This window comes from Salvelinus fontinalis, chromosome 6, assembly GCF_029448725.1.
Source record: "Salvelinus fontinalis isolate EN_2023a chromosome 6, ASM2944872v1, whole genome shotgun sequence".
NCBI lineage: Eukaryota > Metazoa > Chordata > Actinopteri > Salmoniformes > Salmonidae > Salvelinus > Salvelinus fontinalis.
The window spans coordinates 8624672-8651695 of NC_074670.1; the positions used below are offsets into that span (position 1 = coordinate 8624672).

Consider the following 27024-nt stretch of genomic DNA (forward strand, 5'->3'; position numbering starts at 1 on the left):
AGAAATAAAACAGTAAAAAGAGAGGCTATAAAAGTAGCGAGGCTACAGACAGACACCGGTTAGTCAGGCTGATTGAGGTAGTATGTACATGTAGGTATCTTTAAAGTGACAATGCATATATATTATACAGAGTGTACCAGAGGCGTAAACAGGGGTTGGCGGGTGGGACACGATGCAGATAGCCCGGTTAGCCAATGTGCAGGAGCACTGGATGGTCGGCCCAATTGAGGTAGTACGTACATGAATGTATAGTTAAAGTGACTGTGCATATATGATAAACAGAGAGTAGCAGCAGCGTAAAAAGAGGGGTTGGGAGGGGGGGGGGGGCACACAATGCAAATAGTCCGGGTAGCCATTTGATTACCCATTCCGGAGTCTTATGGCTTAGGGGGACGGGGGGGACTGTTGAGAAGCCTTTTTGTCCTAGACTTGGCCCTGCGGTAGTAGAGTGAACAGTCTATAACTGGGGCGGACGCCACATAAAACGAGCGTCGGAGCCGGTGTAGTATGATACGTCCTTGTTCACATGCCTATGAGACAACGTCAAATAAAATATGTAAAAAGTATAACTTTATTAAAATTAAATGTGTAAATGTAGACAATATACAGTAGTTTACAGAAACGTTCATATAAAACCCCCATGAAAAATCCAGTTGAGAAGAGAAACAACATTTTTGTACACCAATGAATTAGCTCAGGAGGAGGCCAGCATTCAGTAGCCATTTCATCTCTGATTCTACTGGCAGTGCTCCTCGCCGACACATAATTTAAAAAATACATTCAAGCTAAAACAAATTTAAAAAGAGAGGAACAGGAAGTACAAATAATTGCAAATAAACACATAAAAATAAAAACACATTCACAATCTCCTGACATTGCGTTTACTCCGAGCGCTCCCGGGAAGAACGTCCTTCCCGCCGCGTCGTTTGGCCGACAGGCTAGCGCATTCTCTGGACCCGTGGAAGGTACAAAGACAGGCGGTACAGAACCGGAAGCCGCAGTCAACGCCGCTACACACGCCCTCCATCTTTACCGAGTGACACCTAGCGGGGTGCCGGCATCGAGGGCAGGACTTCAGACATTCGTCAACGAAAAGGGTTTTGGCCACCTAGGAGGACGGAAACAGTAGTGAGAGCTAGTGAGCTAGTGTCCTCGTCTACAGGAAGGGATCCAATATCTAACAGAGCTAGTGTCCTCGTCTACAGGGAGGAATCCACAATCTAACAGAGCTAGTGTCCTCGTCTACAGGGAGGAATCCACAATCTAACAGAGCTAGTGTCCTTGTCTACAGGGAGGGATCCACAATCTAACAGAGCTAGTGTCCTCGTCTACAGGGAGGAATCCACAATCTAACAGAGCTAGTGTCCTCGTCTACAGGGAGGGATCCACAATCTAACAGAGCTAGTGTCCTCGTCTACAGGGAAGGAACCACGATCTAACAGGGCTAGTGTCCTCGTCTACAGGGAAGGATCCACAATCTAAACAGGGCTAGTGTCCTTGTCTACAGGGAAGGAACCACAATCTAACAGGGCTAGTGTCCTTGTCTACAGGGAAGGATCCACAATCTAACAGGGCTAGTGTCCTCGTCTACAGGGAAGGAACCACAATCTAAACAGGGCTAGTGTCCTTGTCTACAGGGAAGGAACCACAATCTAACAGGGCTAGTGTCCTTGTCTACAGGGAAGGATCCACAATCTAACAGGGCTAGTGTCCTCGTCTACAGGGAAGGAACCACAATACAACAGAGCTAGTGTCCTCGTCTACAGGGAGGGATCCACAATCTAACAGAGCTAGTGTCCTTGTCTACAGGGAGGGATCCACAATCTAACAGGGCTAGTGTCCTTGTCTACAGGGAAGGATCCACAATCTAACAGGGCTAGTGTCCTTGTCTACAGGGAGGGATCCACAATCTAACAGAGTTAGTGTCCTTGTCTACAGGGAAGGATCCACAATCTAAACAGGGCTAGTGTCCTTGTCTACAGGGAAGGATCCACAATCTAACAGGGCTAGTGTCCTTGTCTACAGGGAAGGATCCACAATACAACATTAGAGCTAGTGTCCTCGTCTACAGGGAAGGAACCACAATCTAACAGGGCTAGTGTCCTCGTCTACAGGGAAGGATCCACAATCTAAAAGAGCTAGTGTCCTCGTCTACAGGGAAGGAACCACAATCTAACAGAGCTAGTGTCCTCGTCTACAGGGAGGGATCCACAATCTAACAGGGCTAGTGTCCTCGTCTACAGGGAGGGATCCACAATCTAACAGGGCTAGTGTCCTCGTCTACAGGGAGGGATCCACAATCTAACAGAGCTAGTGTCCTCGTCTACAGGGAAGGATCCACAATCTAACAGAGCTAGTGTCCTCGTCTACAGGGAAGGATCCACAATACAACATTAGAGCTAGTGTCCTCGTCTACAGGGAAGGATCCACAATCTAACAGGGCTAGTGTCCTTGTCTACAGGGAAGGATCCACAATCTAACAGAGCTAGTGTCCTTGTCTACAGGGAAGGATCCACAATCTAACAGAGCTAGTGTCCTCGTCTACAGGGAAGGATCCACAATCTAACAGAGCTAGTGTCCTCGTCTACAGGGAAGGATCCACAATCTAACAGAGCTAGTGTCCTCGTCTACAGGGAGGGATCCACAATCTAACAGGGCTAGTGTCCTCGTCTACAGGGAGGGATCCACAATCTAACAGAGCTAGTGTCCTCGTCTACAGGGAAGGATCCACAATACAACATTAGAGCTAGTGTCCTCGTCTACAGGGAAGGAACCACAATCTAACAGGGCTAGTGTCCTTGTCTACAGGGAAGGATCCACAATCTAACAGGGCTAGTGTCCTTGTCTACAGGGAAGGATCCACAATCTAACAGGGCCAGTGTCCTCGTCTACAGGGAAGGATACACAATCTAACAGGGCTAGTGTCCTTGTCTACAGGGAAGGATCCACAATCTAACAGGGCTAGTGTCCTTGTCTACAGGGAAGGATCCACAATACAACATTAGAGCTAGTGTCCTCGTCTACAGGGAAGGATCCACAATCTAACAGGGCTAGTGTCCTTGTCTACAGGGAAGGATCCACAATCTAACAGAGCTAGTGTCCTCGTCTACAGGGAGGGATCCACAATCTAACAGAGCTAGTGTCCTTGTCTACAGGGAAGGATCCACAATCTAACAGAGCTAGTGTCCTCGTCTACAGGGAAGGATCCACAATCTAACAGAGCTAGTGTCCTCGTCTACAGGGAAGGATCCACAATCTAACAGAGCTAGTGTCCTCGCCTACAGGGAGGGATCCACAATACAACATTAGAGCTAGTGTCCTCGTCTACAGGGAAGGATCCACAATCTAACAGGGCTAGTGTCCTTGTCTACAGGGAAGGATCCACAATCTAACAGAGCTAGTGTCCTCGTCTACAGGGAAGGATCCACAATCTAACAGAGCTAGTGTCCTCGTCTACAGGGAAGGATCCACAATCTAACAGAGCTAGTGTCCTCGCCTACAGGGAGGGATCCACAATACAACATTAGAGCTAGTGTCCTCGTCTACAGGGAAGGATCCACAATCTAACAGAGCTAGTGTCCTCGTCTACAGGGAAGGATCCACAATCTAACAGGGCTAGTGTCCTCGTCTACAGGGAAGGATCCACAATCTAACAGGGCCAGTGTCCTCGTCTACAGGGAAGGATACACAATCTAACAGGGCTAGTGTCCTTGTCTACAGGGAAGGATCCACAATCTAACAGGGCTAGTGTCCTTGTCTACAGGGAAGGATCCACAATACAACATTAGAGCTAGTGTCCTCGTCTACAGGGAAGGATCCACAATCTAACAGGGCTAGTGTCCTTGTCTACAGGGAGGGATCCACAATCTAACAGAGCTAGTGTCCTCGTCTACAGGGAGGGATCCACAATCTAACAGAGCTAGTGTCCTCGTCTACAGGGAAGGATCCACAATACAACATTAGAGCTAGTGTCCTCGTCTACAGGGAGGGATCCACATTTGGCTGATTTGATAAACGTAAAACAATGAGGCATCATAAAATAGTGACGTTAGTTGGATGTGTCAAATGCTGTTTTAATTCATCACGGCCAGAAACGTATATACCTGAAACGTAGGGCCACAATGTGACCATAAAACATGACACAGTGGACTCACCTGTATGAACAGGTCCTGTTTACTGGCTGAGTTATGGGGTCCTGGACTGGACTCACCTGTATGAACAGGTTCTGTTTACTGGCTGAGTTATGGGGTCCTGGACTGGGCCTGGACTCACCTGTATGAACAGGTCCTGTTTACTGGCTGAGTTATGGGGTCCTGGACTGGACTCACCTGTATGAACAGGTTCTGTTTACTGGCTGAGTTATGGGGTCCTGGACTGGACTCACCTGTATGAACAGGTTCTGTTTACTGGCTGAGTTATGGGGTCCTGGACTGGGCCTGGACTCACCTGTATGAACATGTTCTGTTTACTGGCTGAGTTATGGGGTCCTGGACTGGGCCTGGACTCACCTGTATGAACAGGTCCTGTTTGCTGGCTGAGTCATGGGGGTCCTGGACTCACCTGTATGAACAGGTCCTGTTTACTGGCTGAGTCATGGGGGTCCTGGACTCACCTGTATGAACAGGTCCTGTTTGCTGGCTGAGTCATGGGGGTCCTGGACTCACCTGTATGAACAGGTCCTGTTTACTGGCTGAGTCATGGGGGTCCTGGACTCACCTGTATGAACAGGTCCTGTTTGCTGGCTGAGTCATGGGGGTCCTGGACTCACCTGTATGAACAGGTCCTGTTTACTGGCTGAGTTGTGCTGGACGGGGGTTACAGTGCCCGTTCCTGACTGGGGGGTACCACGGACGCTGGTCCTGGGGGTCCCGGACTGGGCCTGAACTGACTTCAGGGCAGACCGGCTCAGCAGGGTCAACCTGGTCTCTGCATCAGGGACATGGACTGCGCTGCCAAGCTGAACACACACAGGGAATGAACAGTGTTGGTGAAAGTAGCCCTGTACTAAATATAGAACATCTGACTGGAGATATATTCATACAGTGTCTCAGTAGGAGTGGTGATATAGGATCAGTTTGTCCTTTTAGACCCTAGTGACTAAGACTACACGGACCCGACCCTAGACCCTACACGGACCCGACCCTAGACCCTACACGGACCCGACCCTAGACCCTACACGGACCCGACCCTAGACCCTACACGGACCCGACCCTAGACCCTACACGGACCCGACCCTAGACCCTACACGGACCCGACCCTAGACCCTACACGGACCCGACCCTAGACCCTACACGGACCCGACCCTAGACCCTACACGGACCCGACCCTAGACCCTACACGGACCCGACCCTAGACCCTACACGGACCCGACCCTAGACCCTACACGGACCCGACCCTAGACACTACACGGACCCGACCCTAGACACTACACGGACCCGACCCTAGACACTACACGGACCCGACCCTAGACACTACACGGACCCGACCCTAGACACTACACGGACCCGACCCTAGACACTACACGGACCCGACCCTAGACACTACACGGACCCGACCCTAGACACTACACGGACCCGACCCTAGACACTACACGGACCCGACCCTAGGCACTACACGGACCCGACCCTAGGCACTACACGGACCCGACCCTAGGCACTACACGGACCCGACCCTAGGCACTACACGGACCCGACCCTAGGCACTACACGGACCCGACCCTAGGCACTACACGGACCCGACCCTAGGCACTACACGGACCCGACCCTAGGCACTACACGGACCCGACCCTAGGCACTACACGGACCCGACCCTAGGCACTACACGGACCCGACCCTAGGCACTACACGGACCCGACCCTAGGCACTACACGGACCCGACCCTAGGCACTACACGGACCCGACCCTAGGCACTACACGGACCCGACCCTAGGCACTACACGGACCCGACCCTAGGCACTACACGGACCCGACCCTAGGCACTACACGGACCCGACCCTAGGCACTACACGGACCCGACCCTAGGCACTACACGGACCCGACCCTAGGCACTACACGGACCCGACCCTAGGCACTACACGGACCCGACCCTAGGCACTACACGGACCCGACCCTAGGCACTACACGGACCCGACCCTAGGCACTACACGGACCCGACCCTAGGCACTACACGGACCCGACCCTAGGCACTACACGGACCCGACCCTAGGCACTACACGGACCCGACCCTAGGCACTACACGGACCCGACCCTAGGCACTACACGGACCCGACCCTAGGCACTACACGGACCCGACCCTAGGCACTACACGGACCCGACCCTAGGCACTACACGGACCCGACCCTAGGCACTACACGGACCCGACCCTAGGCACTACACGGACCCGACCCTAGGCACTACACGGACCCGACCCTAGGCACTACACGGACCCGACCCTAGGCACTACACGGACCCGACCCTAGGCACTACACGGACCCGACCCTAGGCACTACACGGACCCGACCCTAGGCACTACACGGACCCGACCCTAGGCACTACACGGACCCGACCCTAGGCACTACACGGACCCGACCCTAGGCACTACACGGACCCGACCCTAGGCACTACACGGACCCGACCCTAGGCACTACACGGACCCGACCCTAGGCACTACACGGACCCGACCCTAGGCACTACACGGACCCGACCCTAGGCACTACACGGACCCGACCCTAGGCACTACACGGACCCGACCCTAGGCACTACACGGACCCGACCCTAGGCACTACACGGACCCGACCCTAGGCACTACACGGACCCGACCCTAGGCACTACACGGACCCGACCCTAGGCACTACACGGACCCGACCCTAGGCACTACACGGACCCGACCCTAGGCACTACACGGACCCGACCCTAGGCACTACACGGACCCGACCCTAGGCACTACACGGACCCGACCCTAGGCACTACACGGACCCGACCCTAGGCACTACACGGACCCGACCCTAGGCACTACACGGACCCGACCCTAGGCACTACACGGACCCGACCCTAGACACTACACGGACCCGACCCTAGACACTACACGGACCCGACCCTAGACACTACACGGACCCGACCCTAGACACTACACGGACCCGACCCTAGACACTACACGGACCCGACCCTAGACACTACACGGACCCGACCCTAGACACTACACGGACCCGACCCTAGACACTACACGGACCCGACCCTAGACACTACACGGACCCGACCCTAGACACTACACGGACCCGACCCTAGACACTACACGGACCCGACCCTAGACACTACACGGACCCGACCCTAGACACTACACGGACCCGACCCTAGACACTACACGGACCCGACCCTAGACACTACACGGACCCGACCCTAGACACTACACGGACCCGACCCTAGACACTACACGGACCCGACCCTAGACACTACACGGACCCGACCCTAGACACTACACGGACCCGACCCTAGACACTACACGGACCCGACCCTAGACACTACACGGACCCGACCCTAGACACTACACGGACCCGACCCTAGACACTACACGGACCCGACCCTAGACACTACACGGACCCGACCCTAGACACTACACGGACCCGACCCTAGACACTACACGGACCCGACCCTAGACACTACACGGACCCGACCCTAGACACTACACGGACCCGACCCTAGACACTACACGGACCCGACCCTAGACACTACACGGACCCGACCCTAGACACTACACGGACCCGACCCTAGACACTACACGGACCCGACCCTAGACACTACACGGACCCGACCCTAGACACTACACGGACCCGACCCTAGACACTACACGGACCCGACCCTAGACACTACACGGACCCGACCCTAGACACTACACGGACCCGACCCTAGACACTACACGGACCCGACCCTAGACACTACACGGACCCGACCCTAGACACTACACGGACCCGACCCTAGACACTACACGGACCCGACCCTAGACACTACACGGACCCGACCCTAGACACTACACGGACCCGACCCTAGACACTACACGGACCCGACCCTAGACACTACACGGACCCGACCCTAGACACTACACGGACCCGACCCTAGACACTACACGGACCCGACCCTAGACACTACACGGACCCGACCCTAGACACTACACGGACCCGACCCTAGACACTACACGGACCCGACCCTAGACACTACACGGACCCGACCCTAGACACTACACGGACCCGACCCTAGACACTACACGGACCCGACCCTAGACACTACACGGACCCGACCCTAGACACTACACGGACCCGACCCTAGACACTACACGGACCCGACCCTAGACACTACACGGACCCGACCCTAGACACTACACGGACCCGACCCTAGACACTACACGGACCCGACCCTAGACACTACACGGACCCGACCCTAGACACTACACGGACCCGACCCTAGACACTACACGGACCCGACCCTAGACACTACACGGACCCGACCCTAGACACTACACGGACCCGACCCTAGACACTACACGGACCCGACCCTAGACACTACACGGACCCGACCCTAGACACTACACGGACCCGACCCTAGACACTACACGGACCCGACCCTAGACACTACACGGACCCGACCCTAGACACTACACGGACCCGACCCTAGACACTACACGGACCCGACCCTAGACACTACACGGACCCGACCCTAGACACTACACGGACCCGACCCTAGACACTACACGGACCCGACCCTAGACACTACACGGACCCGACCCTAGACACTACACGGACCCGACCCTAGACACTACACGGACCCGACCCTAGACACTACACGGACCCGACCCTAGACACTACACGGACCCGATCCTAGACACTACACGGACCAGATCCTAGACACTACACGGACCCGACCCTAGACACTACACGGACCCGACCCTAGACACTACACGGACCCGACCCTAGACACTACACGGACCCGACCCTAGACACTACACGGACCCGACCCTAGACACTACACGGACCCGACCCTAGACACTACACGGACCTGACCCTAGACACTACACGGACCTGACCCTAGACACTACACGGACCTGACCCTAGACACTACACGGACCTGACCCTAGACACTACACGGACCTGACCCTAGACACTACACCGACCTGACCCTAGACACTACACGGACCTGACCCTAGACCCTACAGGCTAAGACTACACGGACCTGATCCTAGACACTACACGGACCCGATCCTAGACACTACACGGACCTGACCCTAGACACTACATGGACCTGACCCTAGACACTACATGGACCTGATCCTAGACACTACATGGACCTGACCCTAGACACTACATGGACCTGACCCTAGACACTACACGGACCTGATCCTAGACACTACACGGACCTGACCATAGACACTACACGGACCTGACCCTAGACACTACACGGACCTGACCCTAGACACTACACGGACCTGATCCTAGACACTACACGGACCTGACCCTAGACCCTACAGGCTAAGACTACACGGACCTGACCCTAGACACTACATGGACCTGACCCTAGACACTACATGGACCTGACCCTAGACACTACATGGACCTGACCCTAGACACTACATGGACCTGACCCTAGACACTACATGGACCTGACCCTAGACACTACATGGACCTGACCCTAGACACTACATGGACCTGACCCTAGACACTACATGGACCTGACCCAAGACACTACATGGACCTGACCCAAGACACTACATGGACCTGACCCTAGACACTACATGGACCTGACCCTAGACACTACATGGACCTGACCCTAGACACTACATGGACCTGACCCTAGACACTACATGGACCTGACCCTAGACACTACATGGACCTGACCCTAGACACTACATGGACCTGACCCTAGACACTACATGGACCTGACCCTAGACACTACATGGACCTGACCCTAGACACTACATGGACCTGACCCTAGACACTACATGGACCTGACCCTAGACACTACATGGACCTGACCCTAGACACTACATGGACCTGACCCAAGACACTACATGGACCTGACCCTAGACACTACATGGACCTGACCCTAGACACTACATGGACCAGACCCTAGACACTACATGGACCTGACCCTAGACACTACATGGACCTGACCCTAGACACTACATGGACCTGACCCTAGACACTACATGGACCTGACCCTAGACACTACATGGACCTGACCCTAGACACTACATGGACCTGACCCTAGACACTACATGGACCTGACCCTAGACACTACATGGACCTGACCCTAGACACTACATGGACCTGACCCTAGACACTACATGGACCTGACCCTAGACACTACATGGACCTGACCCTAGACACTACAGGCTAAGACTACACGGACCTGACCCTAGACACTACACGGACCTGACCCTAGACACTACACGGACCCGATCCTAGACACTACACGGACCCGATCCTAGACACTACACGGACCTGACCCTAGACACTACACGGACCTGACCCTAGACACTACACGGACCTGACCCTAGACACTACACGGACCTGACCCTAGACACTACACGGACCTGACCCTAGACACTACACGGACCTGACCCTAGACACTACAGACTAAGACTACACGGACCTGACCCTAGACACTACACGGACCCGACCCTAGACACTACACGGACCCGACCCTAGACACTACACGGACCCGACCCTAGACACTACACGGACCCGACCCTAGACACTACACGGACCCGACCCTAGACACTACACGGACCCGACCCTAGACACTACACGGACCCGACCCTAGACACTACACGGACCCGACCCTAGACACTACACGGACCCGACCCTAGACACTACACGGACCCGACCCTAGACACTACACGGACCCGATCCTAGACACTACACGGACCCGACCCTAGACACTACACGGACCCGACCCTAGACACTACACGGACCCGACCCTAGACACTACACGGACCCGACCCTAGACACTACACGGACCCGACCCTAGACACTACACGGACCCGACCCTAGACACTACACGGACCCGACCCTAGACACTACACGGACCTGACCCTAGACCCTACAGGCTAAGAATACACGGACCTGATCCTAGACACTACATGGACCTCTCTAGACACTACACGGACCTGACCCTAGACACTACACGGACCTGACCCTAGACACTACACGGACCTGACCCTAGACACTACACGGACCTGACCCTAGACACTACACGGACCTGACCCTAGACACTACACGGACCTGACCCTAGACACTACATGGACCTGACCCTAGACACTACATGGACCTGACCCAAGACACTACATGGACCTGACCCAAGACACTACATGGACCTGACCCTAGACACTACACGGACCTGACCCTAGACACTACACGGACCCGATCCTAGACACTACACGGACCCGATCCTAGACACTACACGGACCCGACCCTAGACACTACACGGACCCGATCCTAGACACTACACGGACCCGACCCTAGACACTACACGGACCCGATCCTAGACACTACACGGACCCGATCCTAGACACTACACGGACCCGATCCTAGACACTACACGGACCCGACCCTAGACACTACACGGACCTGACCCTAGACACTACACGGACCTGACCCTAGACACTACACGGACCTGACCCTAGACACTACACGGACCTGACCCTAGACACTACACGGACCTGACCCTAGACACTACACGGACCTGACCCTAGACACTACACGGACCTGACCCTAGACACTACACGGACCTGACCCTAGACACTACACGGACCTGACCCTAGACCCTACAGGCTAAGACTACACGGACCTGATCCTAGACACTACACGGACCCGATCCTAGACACTACACGGACCTGACCCTAGACACTACATGGACCTGACCCTAGACACTACATGGACCTGATCCTAGACACTACATGGACCTGACCCTAGACACTACATGGACCTGACCCTAGACACTACACGGACCTGATCCTAGACACTACACGGACCTGACCATAGACACTACACGGACCTGACCCTAGACACTACACGGACCTGACCCTAGACACTACACGGACCTGATCCTAGACACTACACGGACCTGACCCTAGACCCTACAGGCTAAGACTACACGGACCTGACCCTAGACACTACATGGACCTGACCCTAGACACTACATGGACCTGACCCTAGACACTACATGGACCTGACCCTAGACACTACATGGACCTGACCCTAGACACTACATGGACCTGACCCTAGACACTACATGGACCTGACCCTAGACACTACATGGACCTGACCCTAGACACTACATGGACCTGACCCTAGACACTACATGGACCTGACCCTAGACACTACATGGACCTGACCCAAGACACTACATGGACCTGACCCAAGACACTACATGGACCTGACCCTAGACACTACATGGACCTGACCCTAGACACTACATGGACCTGACCCTAGACACTACATGGACCTGACCCTAGATACTACATGGACCTGACCCTAGACACTACATGGACCTGACCCTAGACACTACATGGACCTGACCCTAGACACTACATGGACCTGACCCTAGACACTACATGGACCTGACCCAAGACACTACATGGACCTGACCCTAGACACTACATGGACCTGACCCTAGACACTACATGGACCTGACCCTAGACACTACATGGACCTGACCCTAGACACTACATGGACCTGACCCTAGACACTACATGGACCTGACCCTAGACACTACATGGACCTGACCCTAGACACTACATGGACCTGACCCTAGACACTACATGGACCTGACCCTAGACACTACATGGACCTGACCCTAGACACTACATGGACCTGACCCTAGACACTACATGGACCTGACCCTAGACACTACAGGCTAAGACTACACGGACCTGACCCTAGACACTACACGGACCTGACCCTAGACACTACACGGACCCGATCCTAGACACTACACGGACCCGATCCTAGACACTACACGGACCCGACCCTAGACACTACACGGACCCGACCCTAGACACTACACGGACCCGACCCTAGACACTACACGGACCCGACCCTAGACACTACACGGACCTGACCCTAGACACTACACGGACCTGACCCTAGACACTACACGGACCTGACCCTAGACACTACACGGACCTGACCCTAGACACTACAGGCTAAGACTACACGGACCTGACCCTAGACACTACACGGACCCGACCCTAGACACTACACGGACCCGACCCTAGACACTACACGGACCCGACCCTAGACACTACACGGACCCGACCCTAGACACTACACGGACCCGACCCTAGACACTACACGGACCCGACCCTAGACACTACACGGACCCGACCCTAGACACTACACGGACCCGACCCTAGACACTACACGGACCCGACCCTAGACACTACACGGACCCGACCCTAGACACTACACGGACCCGACCCTAGACACTACACGGACCCGACCCTAGACACTACACGGACCCGACCCTAGACACTACACGGACCCGACCCTAGACACTACACGGACCCGACCCTAGACACTACACGGACCCGACCCTAGACACTACACGGACCCGACCCTAGACACTACACGGACCTGACCCTAGACACTACACGGACCTGACCCTAGACACTACACGGACCTGACCCTAGACACTACACGGACCTGACCCTAGACACTACACGGACCTGACCCTAGACACTACACGGACCTGACCCTAGACACTACACGGACCTGACCCTAGACACTACACGGACCTGACCCTAGACACTACACGGACCTGACCCTAGACACTACACGGACCTGACCCTAGACACTACACGGACCTGACCCTAGACACTACACGGACCTGACCCTAGACACTACACGGACCTGACCCTAGACACTACACGGACCTGACCCTAGACACTACACGGACCTGACCCTAGACACTACACGGACCTGACCCTAGACACTACACGGACCTGACCCTAGACACTACACGGACCTGACCCTAGACACTACACGGACCTGACCCTAGACACTACACGGACCTGACCCTAGACACTACACGGACCTGACCCTAGACACTACACGGACCTGACCCTAGACACTACACGGACCTGACCCTAGACACTACATGGACCTGATCCTAGACTACACGGACCTGACCCTAGACCAGACATGGGCAAACTACGGCCCGCGGGCCACATACGGCCCGTTAGGCTTTTTAATCCGGCCCGCCGAACTTGTCCAAATTATAGTAAAAACCTCCCTTTTTCCCCTTTCCCTGCAATGCCCACGTTTCCCCAATAGATGGCGCACTCAAAACACATTGACCGTTGTTGGAGTGGCGCGTATTTCTCTTTATTTCACTTTAATTTTCACTTCGTTTCACGTCACCATTAAGCCCTTCTGTGAAAATGAGCGGACCAAAGATTAGGAAAGTGGACAGCGAATGCCGAGTGTTTAATAAGGAGTGGACAACAAAATACTTCTTCACTGAAGTCCGATCAACGGCTGTATGTCTGATATGCCAAGAAGCTGTTGAGGTTTTCAAAGAGTACAATATCAGCCGTCACTTTGCCACGAAGCATGCAAACTATGCTAGCAAGCAGTCAACACAAGAACGGGCGGCTACTGCTCAGAGGTTGGCAGCTAATTTACAGAGTCAACAGAACTTATTTCACCGACAAACTGCAATTCAAGAGTCAAGTACCAAGGCAAGTTATTTGCTGGCATTCAAATTAGCAAAGGCTAGCAAGCCTTTCTCCGAAGGCAAGTTTTTGAAAGAGTGCATGGTAGAGACAGCAGGTCTCTTGTGTCCGGAGAGCAAAGCCAAGTTTGAAAAAATCAGTTTAGCACGCAGGACAGTGACTCGCCGCGTGGAACTGATTGACGAATATATAGTCAGCGAGTTAAACAAAAAGGCGGAGTCCTTTAAGTTATATTCACTAGCACTGGATGAAAGTAACGACATAAAAGACACTGCTCAGCTCCTAATTTTTATCCGAGGGATTAACGACAGTTTTGAGATAACGGAGGAGCTTTTGAGCATGGAATCACTGAAAGGGAAAACGCGAGGAGAGGACTTATATGAACAGGTGTCTGCTGTCATCGAGAGAATGAAGCTACCTTGGAGTAAACTTGCCAATGTCACCACGGATGGATCGCCAAATTTAACTGGAAAAAACATCGGGCTGCTGAAAAGAATCCAGGATAAAGTGAAAGAAGAAAACCCTGACCAGGATGTTATAATACAGCCTATGTCTGTGTGCTTGGCAACGATACACGTGTACTGTTTGCGCGTGAAGGCGAGGGCGTCCGTGGCGAGTTTGTAGAGCGCGCGGTCAGGACAATCCATCCATGATTTTGCGGAGTTTAACACAAGTAGATATTATTGAGCTTGAGTATTTCGTTGTGTAATATGTTTTGAATGTTGAAAGTGATTCCATTTTTCAATAAATGTTGATTTCTTTAACTTTGCACCTTCGATTGAAACTTATTAAAAACAGACGCAATCTTGATGAATCACAGTGCGTATGTTATTTTAATCTATTTACATTTCCTCATCCCGGTATCTGCGAAATAGTATGTAAATGCCATATCTTGCATATTTCTTGAGACAAATTTATTAACTGATAAGGGCTATTTTTCACATTTGAAAGACAGTTAATAAATTGGGTTGTAGTGTTCTTACTGTGCTATGAGGTTTGCACACACTACATTTAATGCTTTAGTATATCCGGCCCAAACACTCCCTCCAAATGCTCCTGGCCCGGCCCCTCTGTCAAATTTTAGAACCCATTGTGGCCCGCGAGTCAAAAAGTTTGCCCACCCCTGCCCTAGACACTACACGGACCTGATCCTAGACACTACACGGACCTGATCCTAGACACTACACGGACCTGACCCTAGACACGACACGGACCTGACCCTAGACACGACACGGACCTGACCCTAGACACGACACGGACCTGACCCTAGACACGACACGGACCTGACCCTAGACACGACACGGACCTGACCCTAGACACGACACGGACCTGACCCTAGACACGACACGGACCTGACCCTAGACACGACACGGACCTGACCCTAGACACGACACGGACCTGACCCTAGACACGACACGGACCTGACCCTAGACACGACACGGACCTGACCCTAGACACGACACGGACCTGACCCTAGACACGACACGGACCTGATCCTAGACACGACACGGACCTGATCCTAGACACGACACGGACCTGATCCTAGACACGACACGGACCTGACCCTAGACACGACACGGACCTGACCCTAGACACTACACGGACCTGACCCTAGACACTACACGGACCTGACCCTAGACACTACACGGACCTGACCCTAGACACTACACGGACCTGACCCTAGACACTACATGGACCTGACCCTAGACACTACATGGACCTGACCCTAGACACTACATGGACCTGACCCTAGACACTACATGGACCTGACCCTAGACACTACATGGACCTGACCCTAGACACTACATGGACCTGACCCTAGACACTACATGGACCTGACCCTAGACACTACATGGACCTGACCCTAGACACTACATGGACCTGACCCTAGACACTACATGGACCTGACCCTAGACACTACATGGACCTGACCCTAGACACTACATGGACCTGACCCTAGACACTACATGGACCTGACCCTAGACACTACATGGACCTGACCCTAGACACTACATGGACCTGACCCTAGACACTACATGGACCTGACCCTAGACACTACATGGACCTGACCCTAGACACTACATGGACCTGACCCTAGACACTACATGGACCTGACCCTAGACACTACATGGACCTGACCCTAGACACTACATGGACCTGACCCTAGACACTACATGGACCTGACCCTAGACACTACATGGACCTGACCCTAGACACTACATGGACCTGACCCTAGACACTACATGGACCTGACCCTAGACACTACATGGACCTGACCCTAGACACTACATGGACCTGACCCTAGACACTACATGGACCTGACCCTAGACACTACATGGACCTGACCCTAGACACTACATGGACCTGACCCTAGACACTACATGGACCTGACCCTAGACACTACATGGACCTGACCCTAGACACTACACGGACCTGACCCTAGACACTACATGGACCTGACCCTAGACGGACCTGACCCTAGACACTACATGGACCTGACCCTAGACACTACATGGACCTGACCCTAGACACTACATGGACCTGACCCTAGACACTACATGGACCTGATCCTAGACACTACACGGACCTGACCCTAGACGGACCTGATCCTAGACACTACACGGACCTGACCCTAGACACTACATGGACCTGATCCTAGACCCTATAGGCTAAGACTACATGGACCTGATCCTAGACACTACATGGACCTGATCCTAGACCCTACAGGCTAAGACTACACGGACCTGATCCTAATGACTAAGACATGGACAGATGGGACCTGATCCTAGATCCTAATGAATAAGACTACATGGACAGATGGGACCTGATCCTAATGAATAAGACTACATGGACAGATGGAACCTGATCCTATATCCTAATGAACAAGACTACATGGACAGATGGGACCTGATCCTAATGAATAAGACTACATGGACAGATGGGACCTGATCCTAGATCCTAATGAATAAGACTACATGGACAGATGGGACCTGATCCTAGATCCTAATGAATAAGACTACATGGACAGACGGGACCTGATCCTAGATCCTAATGAATAAGACTACATGGACAGATGGGACCTGACCCTAATGAATACGACTACATAGACAGATGGGACTTGATCCTAGATCATAAGGAATAAGACTACATGGACAGACGGGACCTGATCCTAAATCATAAGAAATAAGACTACATGGACAGATGGGACCTGACCCTAATGAATACGACTACATGGACAGATGGGACCTGATCCTAGATCATAAGGAATAAGACTACATGGACAGATGGGACCTGATCCTAGATCTTAATGAATAAGACTACATGGACAGATGGGACCTGATCCTAATGAATAAGACTACATGGACAGATGGGACCTGATCCTAATTAATAAAACTACATGGACAGATGGGACCTGATCCTAGATCATAAGGAATAAGACTACATGGACAGATGGGACCTGATCCTAGATCCTAATGAATAAGACTACATGGACAGATGGGACCTTATCCTAGATCCTAATGAATAAGACTACGTGGACAGATGGGACCTGATCCTAGATCATAAGGAATAAGACTACATGGACAGATGGGACCTTATCCTAGATCCTAATGAATAAGACTACGTGGTCAGACGGGACCTGATCCTAGATCTTAATGAATAAGACTACATGGACAGATGGGACCTGATCCTAATTAATAAAACTACATGGACAGATGGGACCTGATCCTAGATCATAAGGAATAAGACTACATGGACAGATGGGACCTGATCCTAGATCCTAATGAATAAGACTACATGGACAGACGGGACCTGATCCTAGATCATAAGGAATAAGACTACATGGACAGACGGGACCTGATCCTAGATCCTAATGAATAAGACTACATGGACAGATGGGACCTTATCCTAGATCCTAATGAATAAGACTACGTGGACAGATGGGACCTGATCCTAGATCATAAGGAATAAGACTACATGGACAGATGGGACCTGATCCTAGATCCTAATGAATAAGACTACATGGACAGATGGGACCTGATCCTAGATCCTAATGAATAAGACTACATGGACAGATGGGACCTGATCCTAGATCCTAATGAATAAGACTACATGGACAGATGGGACCTGATCCTTGATCATAATGAATAAGACTACGTGGTCAGACGGGACCTGATCCTAGATCCTAATGAAAAAGACTACGTGGACAGATGGGACCTGATCCTACTGAATAAGACTACATGGACAGACGGGACCTGATCCTAGATCATAATGAGTAAGACTACACGGACAGATGGGACCTGATCCTAGATCCTAATGAATAAGACTACGTGGACAGACGGGACCTGATCCTAGATCAGGCACTCCTTCTGTGACACTAATAATACGGGCCCAGACATAGTGCTTCTCTACATCAATGCTGAAACACGGTTACAGGTGACAGCCTCACCTCCAGAGCTGCCTTGACGTCCATCAGGTAGTGTCTCCTCCTGCGGCTGGACACCTTGTCCTGAACTATGACCTCATTCCAGCTACGGGACACCTGACCAACCCTGTAGACCAGCAGAACACACGCAACAATGTCATGACAATGCTGTGGTATAGAATGTTCTAGCAAGCGTTTTGATTACATAGGTTTGTACACACACACGTCAGTAAATCTGTAACACACTGCCTTGAGAGGCAATTCATATAGCCTTGACTTAATCCACATTTTTGTTGTGTTACAGCGTGAATTCAAAATGTATTATTTCTCGCCCATTTGCACACAATACCCCCAAACAAAATGACAAAGTGAAAACATGTTTTGGATCGGTCCACATGTTTATAAAAATGAAATACAGAAATCTTATTTAGATAAGTATTCAGACCCCTTTGTTACGACACTCCAAATTGAGCTCAGGTGCATCCGATTCCCTTTGATCATCCGTGAGACGTCGCTACAACTTGGAGTCCACCTGTATCCAATTCAATGGTTTGGACATGATTTAGAGAGAAACACACCTGTCTCTATAAGATCCCAGAGTTGACAGGTTATATCAGAGCAGGAACTATACCATGAAATCCAAGGAACTGGCTGTAGAGAGCGACGTGGTGAGGCATATATCTGGGGGGGAAGGGTATAAAACAATTTTGAGTGTTTAAAGTTTACAAGAGTACAGTGGTCTCCATCATTAGGAAATTGAAAAATATGGAACTACCTAGACTCTGCCTAGAGCTGGCCGTCCGACCAAACTGAGCTACCTAGACTCTGCCTAGAGCTGGCCGTCCGACCAAACTGAGCTACCTAGACTCTGCCTAGAGCTGGCCGTCCGACCAAACTGAGCTACCTAGACTCTGCCTAGAGCTGGCCGTCCGACCAAACTGAGCTACCTAGACTCTGCCTAGAGCTGGCCGTCCGACCAAACTGAGCTACCTAGACTCTGCCTAGAGCTGGCCGTCCGACCAAACTGAGCTACCTAGACTCTGCCTAGAGCTGGCCGTCCGACCAAACTGAGCTACCTAGACTCTGCCTAGAGCTGGCCGTCCGACCAAACTGAGCTACCTAGACTCTGCCTAGAGCTGGCCGTCCGACCAAACTGAGCTACCTAGACTCTGCCTAGAGCTGGCCGTCCGACCAAACTGAGCTACCTAGACTCTGCCTAGAGCTGGCCGTCCGACCAAACTGAGCTACCTAGACTCTGCCTAGAGCTGGCCGTCCGACCAAACTGAGCTACCTAGACTCTGCCTAGAGCTGGCCGTCCGACCAAACTGATCAACTAGACTCTGCCTAGAGCTGGCCGTCCGACCAAACTGATCAACTAGACTCTGCCTAGAGCTGGCCGTCCGACCAAACTGATCAACTAGACTCTGCCTAGAGCTGGCCGTCCGACCAAACTGATCAACTAGACTCTGCCTAGAGCTGGCCGTCCGACCAAACTGATCAACTAGACTCTGCCTAGAGCTGGCCGTCCGACCAAACTGATCAACTAGACTCTGCCTAGAGCTGGCCGTCCGACCAAACTGATCAACTAGACTCTGCCTAGAGCTGGCCGTCCGACCAAACTGATCAACTAGACTCTGCCTAGAGCTGGCCGTCCGACCAAACTGATCAACTAGACTCTGCCTAGAGCTGGCCGTCCGACCAAACTGATCAACTAGACTCTGCCTAGAGCTGGCCGTCCGACCAAACTGATCAACTAGACTCTGCCTAGAGCTGGCCGTCCGACCAAACTGATCAACTAGACTCTGCCTAGAGCTGGCCGTCCGACCAAACTGATCAACTAGACTCTGCCTAGAGCTGGCCGTCCGACCAAACTGATCAACTAGACTCTGCCTAGAGCTGGCCGTCCGACCAAACTGATCAACTAGACTCTGCCTAGAGCTGGCCGTCCGACCAAACTGATCAACTAGACTCTGCCTAGAGCTGGCCGTCCGACCAAACTGATCAACTAGACTCTGCCTAGAGCTGGCCGTCCGACCAAACTGATCAACTAGACTCTGCCTAGAGCTGGCCGTCCGACCAAACTGATCAACTAGACTCTGCCTAGAGCTGGCCGTCCGACCAAACTGATCAACTAGACTCTGCCTAGAGCTGGCCGTCCGACCAAACTGATCAACTAGACTCTGCCTAGAGCTGGCCGTCCGACCAAACTGATCAACTAGACTCTGCCTAGAGCTGGCCGTCCGACCAAACTGATCAACTAGACTCTGCCTAGAGCTGGCCGTCCGACCAAACTGATCAACTAGACTCTGTCTAGAGCTGGCCGTCCGACCAAACTGATCAACTAGACTCTGTCTAGAGCTGGCCGTCCGACCAAACTGATCAACTAGACTCTGTCTAGAGCTGGCCGTCCGACCAAACTGATCAACTAGACTCTGTCTAGAGCTGGCCGTCCGACCAAACTGATCAACTAGACTCTGTCTAGAGCTGGCCGTCCGACCAAACTGATCAACTAGACTCTGTCTAGAGCTGGCCGTCCGACCAAACTGATCAACTAGACTCTGTCTAGAGCTGGCCGTCCGACCAAACTGATCAACTAGACTCTGTCTAGAGCTGGCCGTCCGACCAAACTGATCAACTAGACTCTGTCTAGAGCTGGCCGTCCGACCAAACTGATCAACTAGACTCTGTCTAGAGCTGGCCGTCCGACCAAACTGATCAACTAGACTCTGTCTAGAGCTGGCCGTCCGACCAAACTGATCAACTAGACTCTGTCTAGAGCTGGCCGTCCGACCAAACTGATCAACTAGACTCTGCCTAGAGCTGGCCGTCCGACCAAACTGATCAACTAGACTCTGCCTAGAGCTGGCCGTCCGACCAAACTGATCAACTAGACTCTGCCTAGAGCTGGCCGTCCGACCAAACTGATCAACTAGACTCTGCCTAGAGCTGGCCGTCCGACCAAACTGATCAACTAGACTCTGCCTAGAGCTGGCCGTCCGACCAAACTGATCAACTAGACTCTGCCTAGAGCTGGCCGTCCGACCAAACTGATCAACTAGACTCTGCCTAGAGCTGGCCGTCCGACCAAACTGATCAACTAGACTCTGCCTAGAGCTGGCCGTCCGACCAAACTGATCAACTAGACTCTGCCTAGAGCTGGCCGTCCGACCAAACTGATCAACTAGACTCTGCCTAGAGCTGGCCGTCCGACCAAACTGATCAACTAGACTCTGCCTAGAGCTGGCCGTCCGACCAAACTGATCAACTAGACTCTGCCTAGAGCTGGCCGTCCGACCAAACTGATCAACTAGACTCTGCCTAGAGCTGGCCGTCCGACCAAACTGATCAACTAGACTCTGCCTAGAGCTGGCCGTCCGACCAAACTGATCAACTAGACTCTGCCTAGAGCTGGCCGTCCGACCAAACTGATCAACTAGACTCTGCCTAGAGCTGGCCGTCCGACCAAACTGATCAACTAGACTCTGCCTAGAGCTGGCCGTCCGACCAAACTGATCAACTAGACTCTGCCTAGAGCTGGCCGTCCGACCAAACTGATCAACTAGACTCTGCCTAGAGCTGGCCGTCCGACCAAACTGATCAACTAGACTCTGCCTAGAGCTGGCCGTCCGACCAAACTGATCAACTAGACTCTGCCTAGAGCTGGCCGTCCGACCAAACTGATCAACTAGACTCTGCCTAGAGCTGGCCGTCCGACCAAACTGATCAACTAGACTCTGCCTAGAGCTGGCCGTCCGACCAAACTGATCAACTAGACTCTGCCTAGAGCTGGCCGTCCGACCAAACTGATCAACTAGACTCTGCCTAGAGCTGGCCGTCCGACCAAACTGATCAACTAGACTCTGCCTAGAGCTGGCCGTCCGACCAAACTGATCAACTAGACTCTGTCTAGAGCTGGCCGTCCGACCAAACTGATCAACTAGACTCTGTCTAGAGCTGGCCGTCCGACCAAACTGATCAACTAGACTCTGTCTAGAGCTGGCCGTCCGACCAAACTGATCAACTAGACTCTGTCTAGAGCTGGCCGTCCGACCAAACTGATCAACTAGACTCTGTCTAGAGCTGGCCGTCCGACCAAACTGATCAACTAGACTCTGTCTAGAGCTGGCCGTCCGACCAAACTGATCAACTAGACTCTGTCTAGAGCTGGCCGTCCGACCAAACTGATCAACTAGACTCTGTCTAGAGCTGGCCGTCCGACCAAACTGATCAACTAGACTCTGTCTAGAGCTGGCCGTCCGACCAAACTGATCAACTAGACTCTGTCTAGAGCTGGCCGTCCGACCAAACTGATCAACTAGACTCTGTCTAGAGCTGGCCGTCCGACCAAACTGATCAACTAGACCCTGTCTAGAGCTGGCCGTCCGACCAAACTGATCAACCTAGACCCTGTCTAGAGCTGGCCGTCCGACCAAACTGATCAACCTAGACCCTGTCTAGAGCTGGCCGTCCGACCAAACTGAACAACCGGACAAGAAGTCACCACGAACTCAATGACAACTCTGACAGAACTACAGAGTTCCTTGGCTGAGATGGAAGAGAACCTGCTAGAAGGACAACAGTCTCTACAGTACATCACCAATCTGGCCTTTATAGGAGAGAATGGCCAGATGGAAACAAGGAATAAAAATCCAAATATGCAAAGCTGACAGACATACCCAAGACGAGACTCAAAGCTGTATCCGCCGCCAAAGGTGCTTCTACAAAGTACCGACTCTGAGGAGTGTGAATACCTATGTAATTGAGAACTGTATTTACATTTAATACATTTGCTACAATAAAAAAAATAATAATGTTTTCGCTGTCATTATGGTGTATTGTGAAAGAACAAAAAACATACATTTGATCCATTTTGAATTGAGGGTGTAATACAACAAAATGTGGAATAAGTCAAGGGGTATGAAGACTTTCTGGGGGTAGAGTATAACATCCTCACCTATAGACATCTTCAGAGGACAGCTGATTGAGGATCTTAGCCAGGATATGTCTGAGATTCTTCTTCTTCAGCTCAGTAAAGATGTCTACCTTCCCCAGGCCCATCTTCCTGCCGATCAGCCCAGCCAGAGGCATGGTGGTCCTGAAGGCCTCCTTCTCAGAGACCCTCAGCAGTTCCTCCAGACTGGTGTGCTCCAGCAACATCCTGGATGTCCTCTGGGACAGGGCCTGGACCATCTGCAGGGCCGGCGTGAAGGACAGGTCCTCTAGCTTAGCGGTGGTTGTTTTCGGCGGTGTCACATCCGGGAAGACGTCACTGTCGTCATCCTCGTCGATGATGCTGCGCTCCAGATGTCCCTGGGATATCAGGTTCTTCTCTCTGCCATGAGTTCTGTGGGCTGCCAGGTTCCTCACGTCCCGGTCCCCCTCAGACTGGGAACCGCCCTCTCGGAGAGTGGACAGGCGACGCTGGCGCTCCAGTCTGGACCTGATCATATTAATTTTTTTAAACTTCATAAATAACTTTACAACAACAACAACAACAAAAACGGAAGCAAGCAACAAACTGAATTACACCAAGTACAACTAAATTATTAAATATTACAATAATTAGCTACAAAACACCATATATATACACACACACAACACTGAAACGTTCTAAGGAAATGTTTCTCAACTCCGGTCCTTGAGTACCCCCCCAACAGCACACATTTGTACATACTGTTGAGGGTACTCAAGGATTGGCGATGAGAAACACCGTTCTAGGGCGTTCAACGGAAGTCAAAAAAAGCCTATACCTCCTCTTCATCTCAGCCAGCCTGCTGGGGGTCTCCTTGCACCTGGAGCTACCCGATGACAACAGCAGCAGCTCCTGGAAGGAACCATCATTGTCTACCGTGGAGTCCTGGGATTTATCCAGAGCCAAGGAGCTGAAGCCGCTGTCGTCAGACACAAAGCGGTCATAGTGTTTATGAGTAGGGGTGGAGGACGGGGTGTCAAAGTGGTGTTTAGGAGTAGGGGTGCTCAGGACACTCGGGCTGTCCGAGAGGTTAGCTGCTACGTCGTTGTCGATTGGAGTTTGGAAATGATCTTTCACCGAGGGTGTTACTCTGCTATAGCGTGGGGTCTCCAGCATCTCAGTGGTAAGGAGGTCTGAGGGGACGATGCTCTCTTCCAGGTCTGCATCCGAGAGCGACGTATCGGACGACTTTCTCTCAAAGAGAGCGCCGTTGTTCGTGTTGCATTTACCATCTTCAAGTGTTGAGGTTTTTACAAGAGAGAAGAGGAGGCGCAGTTTCCTGCCGGAGAGAAGCACATCTTCTGGTTTTAAAGTGCTCGTAGCCAAAGCGCCAACAGTAAAGGCATCTGGTGAGTCAAAGACCCCATTTGAGCCGTGTTCAGTTCTCCCATTCGCTGACGAGTCCGTCCTTTTAGTGCATGGTGTTTCTGTATCGTCTGCAGTTTTACCCTCCGGGGCAGATTTAGACATGAGGAGACGTCGTCTCAGCAAAGGATCTTTCCTGGATACTTTAGGAGTTTCACACCAGCCGTTCTGTAAAGGCTGCTCCTTCAGAATGTCTTTCAGTGGACTTCTGACAGACTCTTTTTGTCTGTTCTTTCTGGGTGACAGAGGTTCGCATTTCTGTGAAACGTTCTCTTTAGGCGTTTCATGCAAACCATCTGAAGAAAAACACTTTGAGAGGTTAAAATCGTCTCCACTCTCAATTTTAGAGCTGTAACCACTGTCCAGGTATCCACTGTCATGACAAGCTCCATATTGCAGGTCTTTGAGGCTGTGGAAATTGACATCTGGTCCGAGACAGTGATCCATACTCCCTTTAAGATGTAGAAACACAAAGATTCACCAGGTGACGGGTCTGGTGTTTCAAACTGATCTGTGAGAAGACATTGAAAAACAATGGCGTTAGACAAAAAGCGTAAAGCCACTTTTGTTGTACGCTAGTTAGCTAGTTTGCTAACGTTAGCCCTCAGTTAATTCATGTAGCTAGCTAGTTAGCTAAAATTAGACAATTGGACAAACATGTAACCTGTACTCAATTTTGGAAAATACAAATATATCTAGCTGACTTATGCTAAAAAAATATAAAAATAAATAAAAGTAGGTAAATAACTAACAGGTTATGTTACTTTAACCTTCCAAGTGGATGAAACAAACAACCAGAAGTTAACGGTCGACGATAGTGACAACAATTCCATAGTTGCTATGCTGTCGTGTGCCGTTGATAAACGGCATTTAAATCCCCTCGCTTGGGTTTTTAAATGTTCCGTCTAAATATCTCCATGGCTGCCATTCGCCCGCTCAAAACTGCACAGCGACCGCCAAAAACCTCGACTGAGGCTGGGTACACTGTTTGGTTCCCTCTCTCCCTGGAGAGACTCATTAGCCCGCTGGCTAGCTAGCTAGCGTGAAAACAAAAATGTTAAAAAGCAGCTGCAATTTCAGAATGTGCGTGCATGGTTTGTTTTATTATTACTAGTTAGCTTAGCTTGTGAAACAATTGGATTATTAGCTGAAAATTAATATACTAATGTTAGCAATTCACCTTGAAATACATACTAAAATGTAATGCATATATAACGTTACAAGCCTGAGACAAACGTTAACGTTACGTAGCAAACTAGTTAACGTTACTTACCTAGCTATTGTTTCAGAAAGTTAGTGTCGAAGTGTTGTTTACTTACTTCTAGCTAAAATGTAGCTAGAAATGTCGGACATTCCAAAGAGGTATATCCTGTTGTACCGTAAACAGACTACAACTGCCCGTCTTCTCGTCCTCCTATTGAACTGTGTGTGTTTAGGACTGAGATGTTTTCAAAATTTGGTGCCATGTCTGCTGCACATCTCACTCCACTTATCGCGATGATTTGTTTTGCCAAACACACGCACTGTAGTCTGGGAGGTAATTCTCCCTTCTTTCATTCAACTA

At 51.8% G+C, this 27024-nt stretch overlaps 1 protein-coding gene across 2 annotated transcripts; it reads right to left on the reverse strand.

The window, feature by feature from the left end:
• Positions 1-26978, reverse strand: LOC129856933 (F-box only protein 43-like). Of its 2 annotated transcripts, none has more exons than XM_055924719.1 (6): positions 26780-26978; positions 24874-25971; positions 24078-24563; positions 19148-19250; positions 4769-4957; positions 1-1108 (listed from the first exon to the last, which is right to left on the reverse strand). In XM_055924719.1, the coding sequence occupies exons 2-6, from the start codon at positions 25905-25907 to the stop codon at positions 860-862; spliced, it is 2061 nt and encodes a 686-aa protein (XP_055780694.1). In that variant the 5' UTR covers positions 25908-25971; positions 26780-26978; the 3' UTR covers positions 1-859. The 2 variants fall into 2 exon arrangements, with proteins under 2 accessions (XP_055780694.1, XP_055780693.1); XM_055924718.1 differs by having other exon boundaries at positions 26734-26978.
• Between the last annotated feature and the right edge of the window lie 46 nt (positions 26979-27024).

Coding starts and splice junctions, on each gene's coding strand:
- LOC129856933 (XM_055924719.1), bottom strand. CDS start 25,907: ATGGATCACTGTCTCGGACCAGATGTCAATTTCCACAGCCTCAAAGAC. Junction 4,958..19,147: donor ACGTCAAGGCAGCTCTGGAG/GTGAGGCTGTCA, acceptor GTGTGTGTTCAG/CTTGGCAGCGCAGTCCATGT. Junction 1,109..4,768: donor AACAGGACCTGTTCATACAG/GTGAGTCCAGGA, acceptor CCGTCCTCCTAG/GTGGCCAAAACCCTTTTCGT.